This window comes from Lemur catta, chromosome 3 (genome assembly GCF_020740605.2).
Source record: "Lemur catta isolate mLemCat1 chromosome 3, mLemCat1.pri, whole genome shotgun sequence".
In the NCBI taxonomy this organism is placed as follows: domain Eukaryota; kingdom Metazoa; phylum Chordata; class Mammalia; order Primates; family Lemuridae; genus Lemur; species Lemur catta.
In genome coordinates, this window is record NC_059130.1 from 119,016,935 (window position 1) to 119,029,775 (window position 12,841).

Below are 12,841 nucleotides of genomic sequence, written 5' to 3' on the forward strand. Positions count from 1 at the left end.
CGCAGGTCTGAGACAATCTCATAATAACAGAACAATTATTAATATATTGCAGGATTGGAAGACCCTTAAAGGTCTTCTCATCCAAGCCCTCTCTGATATGACTCTTTACTTTAATGTTCCTGGCAAGAAACCATCATTTTGCTTGAATGCCTCTAGTCACCGGGAACTCACCGCCCCCTCCCCCCGACCAGCACATTTCCAACATCGCACTTGTTGACTCCTCGAATGGCTAGAAGGTTCTTCCTGATCTAAGAGCTTAACCTTGGGGCCACGTAACTTCCACCCATTGGTCCTAGTTTTACCCTTTGAACCCACATGTAAAAAAAGGGAAAAATCAAAAGCCCCATCCCTCTTCCTGAGACAGCCCTCTCCTGAGTCCCCTTTCCATGATGACATGGTCTGATGTGCCCTCACCAACCTGCGTTCTGGACAAGATCCAGTGTGTCAATAACATCTTCAAAATGTGATTCTCATACTAAGAAATGTAAAATCTCTGCCACAGGTGTTACCAATGTGAAGACACAGACATGTGCACACTCGTGCACATAGAAACAAAACTCCTCTATTTTCATCCATTCCGCATTTCATAGCATATTGTCAAATGCCTTGCTGAAATCCAAGTGTATTATATCCATGCACGTTCTTGATCTATCACTACATTGACTCTACCTAGAAAAAAGGAAAGAAGGAAAGAAGGTGTCCAGGACCGGCCCCAGCCCACCACGTGTGGGATGACCAACACAGGGATGGGCAGGACTTCTGCCTTCCTTGTTCTGGACTGTAATCTCCTATTAATTCGACCGTGGATCCCGTTAACCCTCGTGGAAGTTGGAGCTCATTACTGACTCAGACTGAGCTTCAGGCCAGGTCACATGCTCAGGTGTTGGTTTTAATGCAGGAGTAACAGAAAAGTTAGTAGGGCAACCTATGACGTATTCACGTTTCCCCTCCTGACTCCAGAAGCCAGCATTGAGCTTCCAGAGGTCCCCTGGATGGGATTTTGGGCAAAGGTCCTGCAAAGGGTAGGGGAAAAGGGAGATGGTTTGAGTAGGGGAGGTGGACAGGGTAGATCATGGGGAGAATGGTAGTAGGCCGAGACTGGGCAGAAATGGGAATGGGGTGGCGGGGACCAGTGCCCCAAAGGCCTGCAGTACCTGTCAGCAGGAAGGAGTATTCTGAACCTTTCTAGAGGAACAGTGTCCAAGACAAGGGTAGATTCCACGGCCAAATCCTGGCATCAAGTAGCAGAGAGGTGACCTCATAGATAGTAGGTAAAAGGAGCAAGGTTCCAGCCAAGATCCCTGGCTTCTGGCCCCACAGAAGCCCAGGAGTCCTGGGTGATCCGACAGATGGGAAGGGGCTCAAGAGGTGACTGGGGCTAAATTTCTGACCATTGGACTGGGGAGCAGAATCAATCTGACCCAAAGAAATGAAGGCACATGATTCCAGAGTCACTGATAAAACTCATACCTGCCACATCTCCCTGGCTACCGTGCCACGGATCTCCCCCTTCCTGATGTTTATGCTATTGATTTTTGGGACCCCAGTATATTGCTTTGTATTTATTCATGCTGAATTTTTCTTTTGACCCATCAAAGCAGCCTTTTGATTTATGAGGATCCTAATTGTCAGTCATTTTGCAAGCTCTTCCTCCAAGGTTCATGAAACCTGCAATTTTGGCTGCCTCATTGGAGTCACTAATAACAGGTGATGAATCCAGCCGGGCAAAGGGCAGAGGGTAGGGCTTGCATGTGCTACTAAAGGCTTCCTTCCCAGCTGACACTGACGTGCTGATCAGTCAGCTCTCTCCTGCCACTTATTCAGTCTCTCAGGAATTCATCTAACTACACTGTTATCCATCCCACATATCTCTGCCTTCTGCATAGGATATATTGGCAAATGCCAAGCTGAAACCCAAATGTGCTCAATCTACTACACATTCTCTGTCTGTATCAGCAGTGACCCTATCAAGAAAAGGAAAAATGAAATGAGGTTAATCTACACCTGCTGCTGACTGGCTCTTGGCAAATCTGTACTAGCTCCAAGTGGTCCCTACTGCCTTTTGTAAGGACCCATCAAATCTGGTCAAATCCTATCCAAATTCATCACCAAAGACCAAGTGCCCTTCCCTGACCCTGAATGTCCACTGTCCCTGCGCTGGTCCCTCTGAGATTGACAAGTCCAAGTTCACACTCAGACAATAAGAGAAGCAGGAGGGAAGCAAAGAAAAACAGGCAGACCAGGAATGAACATTTTCTTTCTTTTTTTAATTAAGTCTAAAGAAAACCTTCATAGAAACATAATAGGGACACAATACAAATTATAATGACCTGCATATAAAACCTGGCACCAAATTTGGCCTTTGGGAATATTTATATATAAAAATATGCGTTAAAATCCGCACCGGGGCACAGTGCAGCGGCTAACAACCCCCATGGGAGCAGCGACAAAGGCGGGTCTGGTCCATGGACACAGGGAGCCCTTGGTCCTCCAGCTTCAGGGGTGAGCCCTAAGTGACAATGGCCCGCTCCAAGGAGAGGTCAGAAGAGCTTTTCTGAAGGCAAAACCTTGTGAGCACCAAAATGCTACAAGCCTGGCGTGAAACAAAAATGGTGCTGGGAAGAAGGGCAGGAGAGAAGGGTCATCCTTCATTCTCTTCTTCCTGGGCTCTGACCACTGAGAATTCTGGCTCTCTGGTAGACAAACCACCTTGAATTTTAGAGGAACTTCTGCAATTTCCAAATAAGCTGCCCAATTCTAACTCAAGGAGCCAAATCATAATTAGCCTGATCTGAAGGACTAAGAACCAGTTATCGTGTTGTTTTCTGCAGGTCAAGACCTTGAAATACCTACCAGAACGGCTATAATAAAATACAACGATGACAGTTTCAATCTCTTTCAGTCTTGGACCAAATGCAGCTGAGCAATTCTAGCCCAGAGATCACACTCAGAGGCAGTGCAATGAGAAGTAGCTGTGATCAACGCTGCGCTTCCCTCCCTCCGAGTGTGACTTCACTGCAGCCCTCAACTATCCATCCACAAGGCAACGGAAGCCTGGGAAGAGGCAGGGTCAATAATTCACGTCTGCCTTCAAGGATGAAGACACAGTTCCTTCACTGGCAGGACCTGTCACTCGCTGAACAGGGCTCAGGACTGTCTGTCCATTGGCTTGTACATTCATCAGGTCCCTGCTCAGCCCATCCTGTGGCTCTGTGGGGAGGGGCAACTGTCCCAAACTTGGTTGCTAAGCTGTTGCCCCAATAGTCTGGTTCCACAAATGGGAACACAACAGAGATGGAGGGCGGGGATGGGAGAGCATTAGGAGAAGCAATGGTGGGGAGGCAGCCTTGTGGCTTGGAGTATCCTGCAAGGACAGCAGTGCCTCTACAATTTCAGGCTCCTGGTAGTTACTGAAAGGGCTGGGAGTCCTTCCTGTCATTCTAGTGGATTCCACAAAGGGAAAACAGCCACCCTATTAATTTTTATCCAAAAGGAGAGTGATTCTCTCAGCTGCCTCCAGGGTGGTTTTTCTTCCTCCCAGTCCCTGGCTTGACTGTCTTGCTGCAGGATGATTGGACACTTTTCCTCAACTGCTGCATGAAATCAAGGGAGAGATGAAAGACAAAAAAGTCTGAATCACAATTTAGGCAAAAGCCGGGAGCCACAAGGCTGTTAATGAGGGACTTTCTCTCTCAGGCAGCATGTTTCGGGACACCAGCGCTGAGAGTAAGAGACAGGTGCTGCCCATGTTAATGGGTTTGGCATCAATCATTACCACATCCTACGAGACTCTGCCTAGTTACTCTGGCTCTTTCAGGATGGAAGGCCAGACCTGGCAGCTCCTGCACAAAGTCTTAAGACATTTTGTGTGCAACAAGGAGGAACACAGTCCATTCCATTGTAAAGTGACTTGACAACACCCTCTAGTGGAAATTATAAATAAAACAGGACCATGTGTCCAATTCACCTTCTGATACCAGAGTGGTTTCAAAGTTCCCCATAAAAATGGAAAAACAAAAACAACAGATTACCTTTAAGAACATAATAACTAAAAAAAGGTAGGAGTTCACACCCATGCTTAGTACCCTCACTGCCAAGTACCTTTCCCTTCTCAGAGGCTCTGACTTTATTATATTCTAAGAAAGGGAGGCATGTTGTGGGGGGAGCTACTGGTCCCCTTAAAGTTTGGGCAGACTGCCCACTGGTGCCAGAAGGATGCCAAAGACGTAGAAGAGTCCCAGCAGCAGGTTGAGCTTGGCAGTCCTCTGGGGCAGTTTGTTGAAAGCCTGGCTTCGGAACTGTCTCTCGAGGGAAAAAGCCATGGGGATGGTGAGCAGGGGCAGGGCCAGGCTGATGCTGCAGTGTACGGCCAGGATGCTGAAGACCAGGTAGGGCAGGAAGAGCAGCGTGTTGTAGAGAATGTAGGAGAAGGTGGGGCCGATGAGGATGGCAAGTGTGACGATGCCGGCCTCCCGGTCGGACTCCATGTCCCTGGTGTTGTTGGAATGGAGAATGGCCTCGGTGCTAAGGGCGAGGGGGATGGCATAGACCAGTGGAAAGATGGCCAGGGACCCCACCTGGACGGCATAGGCGAACATCACAGCCAGCGGGCCAAAAGTGATGAGGATGACGAGGTCTCCCAGAGCCACATACTTGAATCCGATTCCTGCGGCCAAAAAACCCAGAGAGTTGGTGTGAGATCACGGCTCGAAATTTAGGGACTGCTCACCGGTCAAGAGGCAGGACACCTCTGCTGGGAATGGTGAATCCTTAGACTGTGAGGGTGGGCACTCATTCCATTCCTTTCCCTGCTAGAGCAAAATCTCATTTCTTCTCCAATGACGCAGATGCAGAAAGGATGCCCAGTTAGGTTTCGAAGTCTCTCTTCTCAGGATCATACCCAAATTTCCCTACCTACTGTCCCCAACGGAGAGCACTGGGCTCCCACTACATACATAGTTCAATGGAAGAGACTGGGAAGGATCTAAAAGGTCTTACAATCCAGTTCTTTGCTTTTTTTACCCTTCACCAAATCCTGCAAGACTCCATGAGATAAGTCCCTCACAGAATAGCCACCCCAGCCCACTACTTTTCCATCTCCTTCCCCCACAATCTCTGGAGACATTTTTTGGTTTTGAAAACCCCAGTGAATCACACTGCAAAATTCCACATAAAGAAATTTTCACCCTGCAATGAGCAAAATGGCCAGGAGAGCCGAGTCATATCGCTGTTTCCCTTCCCTGGCTCCCATGAGGTTAAAACAAAACCATCCCTGACTCCCACTATGCCCTGCTAATCTACTTCAAAGCCTGTCTAACCAACTTGTTTCAAACCTGCCCATTCTCTCTATCCCATCTCATTCCACTCTCAAATCCAAACCATAGTCATCTTATGCCTAGAAAATTACAACACTCTCCAAATTGGTCCCTTGGCTTCCAATCTTATAACAACCTCCCCTCCCCATCCCTCATCTCCACACCGCAACTGGAGCAAGCCTCTAGAAATACCACTCTAACCACCCTCCTTCCCCCAGCATACACCTTAAAGCTTTATCAATGACTGGTCCTGAGGATCAAAGTCCTAGATCTTTAACATGGCTCACCTCTAGCCCTGCCTGTCTCTCCTGCCTGTCCTTCTCTCCCCTCCATTCAGACTTCTTTCAGTGCCTCAGGGCTTTCTTTGCCGGGCTATGGTCTTTTCACTGGTTAAGACTTTAAAGCCCATTCCTCAAGACAGCCTCCCCTCACCCCCTAAACCACATTTGGTTCCCCTGCTCCATGGCAAACTGACTACCACTTTCACAAACTTCCTTTTATCATGCTTCTAGTGACATAATCTCTGCTCTTCCCACCAAACTGTAAGTCCCATGAGGGTACAGCCTTGCGTCTGGCTCGTTCACAGCTCACTCCCCAATGCTTGGTGCAAGGGCTGAACTGAACACAGAGCTACAGTAATAAGCACCTGGAATTCTGGACCAAAGTCAGGAAAAACCTCCCACTCAGACTAAAACAGGTAAAGCAGGTGAGAAGTGCCCACTGAAGGAGGTGACAGAGCCAGACCCTGCCTCAAAAAAATAAAATAAAATAAAACAACAGGAGCCAAGGAACAAGATTCACACATATATTGCTACAGAAGCTTAAGAAACTCTAGATCTAACCAAGCTACAAGGTGTGGCCTCAGGATCAGAAAATAAAGGTTTAAGAAAATAAGTACATTTTAAGCAGTCTAAAATGATAAGTAACAATGGTCTGCAGAGGATCTAAAACCATGTGAACTTGGCAAAGTGGCTTTCACCTGTAATCATAGCACTTTGGGAGGCCGAGGCAGGAGGATCGCTTAGGCCAGGGGTTCAAGACCAGCCAGGGCAACACAGCGCGACCCAGTCTCTACATAAAAATAGAAAAATTAACCAGGCATGGTGGTGTGCGCCTGTAGTCCCAGCTACTTGGGAGGCTGAGGCAAGAGGATCACTTGAACCCAGGAGTTCGAGGCTGCAGTGAGCTATGATCATGCCATTGCACTCTAGCCTAGGCAACAAAGCCAGACCCTGTCTCAAAAACATAAACAAATAAAACAACGAGAGCCAAGGAACAAGATTCAGCCCAAGGTTACCTTCCCATTAGCAGTTGGGGCTCGCTGGCTTTAGAACAAAGCGTGCCCAAGGAAGGTATCACAGGCAGGCCCCTGACACTCCCCAACAGCCAGCAAGCCAATTCCGTATCCCCCTAGCCATGTTGTCTGAGGACATGCCCCCTGTGAGGAAGTTCCCACAAGCAGAAAACACCAGCTCCAGTTCTGAATTAGTAAATTGATATCTCTTGCAATATCTCACACATTTAGGGGACTACCCCTGCCCGAAGACGAGGCTGGGCGGGAGTACTCTCAGCACAGATCTCGCAAGTATCTCCACAGGTGCCCACTCTCCTTCTGCTTATTTTCCCAGCTCCGCAACTGACTTCAGGGGTCTGGCTGTGGAAGAAAATGCAACAGCACTATAGCTTTGACCTTTGGCTGGATTCTCTAAGAACACTTCCTCAGATCACTTGGCAAAAAGTGACGTGAGCAAAGTTGAGCAGAGACCTATGTCCCCACCTTAAATAGGTCCTACACAAAAACCAAGCATAAACCTGCTCTCGGGATGAAAAAGGTCTGGTAACCTTCCTGAAGTTAACTGACACAAGAAAATGACAGAGCCCTTGGGGAGAAAGCCCTGTTTCCTCGGTGTCTGATCTATGGCCCAAGGCTCGTGTGCTCCACCAGATTCAAAGATGCCGCCCACCCGGGAGTTTCCTTTTAGGCATCCCACCCCTCCCAACACCATTTTCTGAATGTGCCTGCACAGTGACATACTGGGCCAGTTCTCCACATAGCAGCCAGGATTAATCTGTTAAAACATAAATCAAAAAGTTGGCAAGGATGCAGAGCAACTGGAACCCTCACATATTGAGGGTGGGAATGTAAAATAGTACAACCACTTCAGAAAACAGTTGGCAGTTTCTCATAAAATTAAATATCACCTACCCTATGATCCAGCAATTCCATTCCTAGGCATTTACCCAAGAGAAATGAAAACACAAAAAACGTGAACATCAATGTTCAGTTGTAATAGCCAAAATATGGAAACAATCCAAATGACCCTGAACAGGAGAATGGATAAACAAATGATGGTATATTCATACACTGGAATGCTGCCCAGCAATACAAAGGAACTACTGGTACACATAACATGACAAATTTCAAAAACATCACGTTGAACACAAGAAGCTAGACATACGAACTCTTAATGACTTCATACTGAAATAAACAAAGATACATGCATACATAACTAATTCATAGTGAATGGTTCCAGATCACGCAAAACTAATTGATGTGAAGGAAATCAGAACAGAAGTTGCTCTGGGTAGGTCAGGGAGAGAGGGACAGACGGGCAAGAAGTACAAGTAAGCTTTCAGGCTGATGGAAATGTTTGTTCTTTGTGGTGAGGGGGTGTGGGTTACACAGCTGTAGGCATTTGTCAAAATTTATCAAACTGCAACACTAAAGATCTGTGCATTTCACTGTATGTCAAATTATATGTCAATAAAATTCAACATTAAAAAACCTAAATCAGATTATGTCGTTACTCTGCTCAATATCTTTTTCAGTGTCTTCTCATTTGTTCATTTAATGAATATTTATCAAGTATTATTACATGCCAGGGCCAGGTGCAGTGACTCACGCCTGTAATCCCAGCACTTTGGAAGGCCCAGGAGGGAGGATCGCTTGAGGCCAGGAGTTCAAGACCAGCCTAGGCAACACAGCAAGACCCCAACTCTACCAAAAAATTTAAAAAAGAAAAAGCTGGGCATGGTGGCATGTGCCTACAGTCCCAGCTACTTGGGAGGCTGAGGCAGGAGGATCACTTGAGCCCCAGAGTTGGAGGCTGCAATGAGCTATGATTGTGCCATTGCACTCCAGCCTGGGTGACAGAGTGAGACCCTGCCTCAAAAAAAAAAAAAAAAAAAAAAAAAAGACCAGCAGAATCTAGCCCCCACCTACGTCTCCAACTGTATATCTCATTCTCCCTCTGGATCACACTGGCCTTTTGGTAGACCCTAGAGGATGCCAAGCTCTCTCTCACCCAGTACATTTGCACTTGCTGGTCCTTCAGCCCTGAAGGAGCTGGTATCGCCATCAGATTCCAATTGTGCCCCAAGGCAGGCTCCTTATCCTTCCTTCAAGTTTTAGTTTAAATGTCACCTTCACAGAGAGGGCCTCTTCCCTTCACCAGCACCACCTCATACGTTCTATTACAGCACCCCATTGATTTCCTTTATTGAACTTTTCACAATTGGCCGTCAGGACACCACAGCTTCTTGGTTCTCCTCTTACTCCTCCGGATGCTCACTCCCAGTCCCCTCTACCTGCTCCTTCTCTTCTCCTCCACCTGTTAATGTTGGAATGTGCCCCAGGGCTCAGTCCTGGTCCTCCTCACTTTTCTACCAACACTCCCTACTCTGACGATCTCACCCAGATCTCAACTTTATCTACATGCCAATGACTCCCAAATATCCGTATCTCTAAGCCCAGACTTCTTCCCTGAACTTGGACTCTCATATATGTGTGTGTATATATATGCATATATGTATAAAATCTCCAACTATCTATTTGACATCTCTGCTTGGAGATCTAATAGACATCAAGCTTTTCAAAGTCAATCTCCTGATTTCCACCCCCCAAAAACATTCTACCCTTAGCTTCTCCATCTCACAGCTGCTCAGGTCAAAATCTTTGAGTTATGTTTAATTCCTGTTTCTCTCTACTTCACATCCAATTCACCCCGTGGATCCAAGCCACAGAACATCTCTTGCCTGGATTACGCAAGAGCCTCCTAATGTTCTACCTGCCTCTATCATTGCCCACTCACCCAATCCACTCTCAATACCTTAGTTTGCAATCGCTCCTCCATTTCAATGACCTACAAGGCCTGTATAATTTGTGATAATTTGTGCTTTGCCTCCAACTCTCCCCAAATGTCCTTCTCTTACTTACCTCCCCACTTTACTCTCTCCCTCATTCACACACTGGACCCCTTGCTGTTCCTCAAGTTCTTCAGGTACACTCCTGCCTGAAGGCCTTTGGCACTGCTGTTCCCTTTTCCTAAAACACTCTTCATACAGATAGATATCTGCTTGGCCAACTTCCTCATCTCTCACCTCCTTCAATCTAGCTCAAGTGTTACTTTTTTTTTTGGGAGACAGAGTCTCGTTCTGTTGCCCGGGCTAGAGTGAATGTCCTGGCGTGAGCCTAGCTCACAGTAACCTCAAACTTCTGGGCTTAAGCAATCCTTCTGCCTCAGCCTCCCGAGTAGCTGGGACTACAGGCATGCACCACTATGCCCGGCTAATTTTTTCTATTTTTAGTTGTTTGGCTAATTTCTTTATATTTTTAGTAGAGACGGGGTCTCGCTCTTGCTCAAGCTGGTGTCGAACTCCTGACCTTGAGTGATCCTCCCGCCTCAGCCTCCCAGAGTGCTAGGATTACAGGCGTGAGCCACCTCACCAGGCCAAGTGTCACTTTTTTGATGAAGTCTATCGTAATCAAACTACTGCAAATAGTAATCTGTGTCCTCCTTCTTTGTTCTACTTTTTTTTCTCCCTTAGCATTTATCATCTTCATATTACTATAATCTGGGTGACCAAGTCAACCTGGCTTACCAGGAACTTTTCTGGTTTTAACACCAAATATTCCACATCCCGGGAACTGCCTTAGTCCTGAGCAAATCAGAACATTGGTCATCCTAACTATACATAATTTACTATGTTTACTTTCTGTCTCTTATCATGATGATATATAATAAGTTTCACAAGGGCAAGGATCTGTCACTGCTGTGTTCATATAGAAGAGTGCCTGGCGCATAACAGGTGCTCAGTAACTGGGGCTTAACCACTTGCCCTTAATCAGCCTCCTGCAAGAAGTCACCTAGCAACCTAGGTGGATGTAATCAGCTGTATAGTTTTGAGCTCTTCAAATTTAATTCCACTAATACTTGAAACTGTGGCATTACAAAGCATGATTAACAAAAGGAAATTAGATACAAAAAAAGTCCACATATATATTTGAATCATGCCCAACATCTGTAAATCAAGCCAGGATCTTCTCAACTCAATGTTTTAAAAAAAAATCCACATGACCCACACATTATAGGTTTCAGGTAAAGTGACCTAATTTAGAAAAGAACCTTTGACACACCTATAACTCTATACAAAGCAGCAGTTTCCAGTAAATGCGATTAAGACCTGCAGCACAGGAAACAGGCCAATTCTTACCTCCTGTGTAGAGAAAGGAGCCAGACAGGCCTCCAAAGTAGATGAGAGCCAAGTGCTCTAGCTTCAGAGGAGACACGGAGTAGAGGCACGCGGCACAGACACAGCCTAAGGTGTAGAGGAAGACTCCAAACCGGACAACATCCTGGGGTTCCAAGATTCGGTCTACCAGGGTTCTGTCATCACTCTTTTTGTGGTCAATGCCCTTGGAAAAGTCATAGTAAGTGTTGACCAAATTGCCGGCCCCGTGCACAGCCAGGACAGCCACGGCACAACCCACCAACAGCCTGGGATCCAGGACGCCCTGAGATCTGTATGCAAGGGCACTGCCCAGGGCCACGGGAGTGAGTGAGGCACTGAAGCTCCAGGGCCTCAAGGCCAGCACGTAGGAGGCGCACTTCTGCCTCCAGGAGCGCTGGGGTGGCCTGTCCTGCTCGGGACAGTCGTTCCCCAGCGGGTCCCTCTCCCCGACCTTGACAGTCTCTCCCGCCAGGATGTTAATCTTCTCCCCCAGGGCCTGCGAGGCCGCCATGGATTCTGCACGTGGCTGAAGTCAACTCATGAGCCACGCACTGTGACCGCCCGGGGCAGGGAGGGACGGGACTGGGCGGGGCGGCCGGGCCTGACCTTCCTTCGGCTCCGCCCGGGGGAAGGCCTGGGCAAGCAGTGGGATCTGGGGGCAGCAGCAAGCGGGCCTTGCACGCAACCAGGCCCGGTGGCGCCGCCCCGACCACCGGTCACCTGGGGAAAGCCTGTCTCTGGCCCCTAGCACCGCGCTAGAGCCCAAGGCCGAGCGGCAGCCTCCCACCCCTGGCCTCCGGGGCCGCCATCTTGTGCGCCGGCCTCTGGAGGCCGGCCCGGAAACACCGGCCGGCGGCGCGGGCCGGGCCGGACAGAGCAGGGCCGGAGGGCGGGACCGGGCTGGCGCGGGGCGGGGCCAGGTGAGTGAAAGTGCCCAATGAGTCGTAAAGCGACACGCCTTCGGGGTTATTCTTGTGATGCTAAGTGAGGCTGTCTCCGGCGAGACTGGAAGTAGCGGCGGGGAGCGGCGGGGCGGGGCCTGGGAGAGGGGAGGGGCCACGGGGGCGGGGCCTGGGGGCCGGGGCGGGGCGGCGACCCTTTGGCCCACCCTTTCTCCGGCCGGGGGACCCAGCCCCGCAGCTGCTGCTTCACCATTTAGCATAAGCTTTCCATGCTGGCCAAATCCAAGTGTCATACAACGCCAAATCAGACAATATATCAGCAGATATATTAAAGTCCTGGCTGTATCACTTACCAACCGTGTGACCCAATCTCTCTGTATACCTCGATTTACTCGTGTATAAAGTGGGAACAATACAACCTGCCTCAAATGTTCAGGAATGATAGTAACAGCATTTAATAGCTGTTTACTTAACATGTGCCATATACTGTTTTAGGTACTTCACATGTAGTATTAACGTTTAATCCCCCTAACACTGCCTACTGACACAGGTACTATGATCCTTCCTGTTTTACAGATAAGGAAATAGGTACAGAAGTGTCGTAGCCAAGTTTCAGATCCAGTTAGTTAGACTCTAAGCTGCTTTTAACAGTGTCCACCAAAATCCTGATACATTGTAAGTACTCAATAAATATTAGCTATTATTTTAACACAATGAATAAGAAAGCTCTTTGTAAACAGAAAAGAAACCTACAAATGCACAATTATTGTTGCTATAAAACCATCTTTTGTTATTAATTAGAAACACAGGGCTTTATCATCCCTTAAGGTGGCAAAAATCTCAATTCAACAACATTCATCAAAACTTTCTGACCCTATAATACTCTTTCAGGGAATTTATCTTGGTATAGCTGCCAGGGAATAAAATGATATGCATATAAAGGCATTCACTGCAGCATTTGAAATAGCAAAAATTTGGAAACAACACAAGTGTCTGTAAGGCTGGTGGCAGGCACCCCTCCCCTCCCTAATGAAAAAAAAGAAAAAGCCCATGGGACCTGCCAAGAACAATGCCTAATGCCTGCTAGGCCCACCTTAGTTAAAAGAATAATCA

The 12,841-nt window shown here is 47.7% G+C and overlaps 1 protein-coding gene across 1 annotated transcript; it reads right to left on the bottom strand.

Moving 5' to 3' along the window:
• Positions 1-3,990: 3,990 nt before the first annotated feature.
• Positions 3,991-11,670, bottom strand: UBIAD1 (UbiA prenyltransferase domain containing 1). The gene is made up of 2 exons (XM_045546141.1): positions 10,809-11,670; positions 3,991-4,666 (listed from the first exon to the last, which is right to left on the bottom strand). Exons 1-2 carry the CDS (start codon positions 11,335-11,337, stop codon positions 4,179-4,181), a joined length of 1,017 nt encoding a protein of 338 aa, XP_045402097.1. The 5' UTR covers positions 11,338-11,670; the 3' UTR covers positions 3,991-4,178.
• Positions 11,671-12,841: the final 1,171 nt, after the last annotated feature.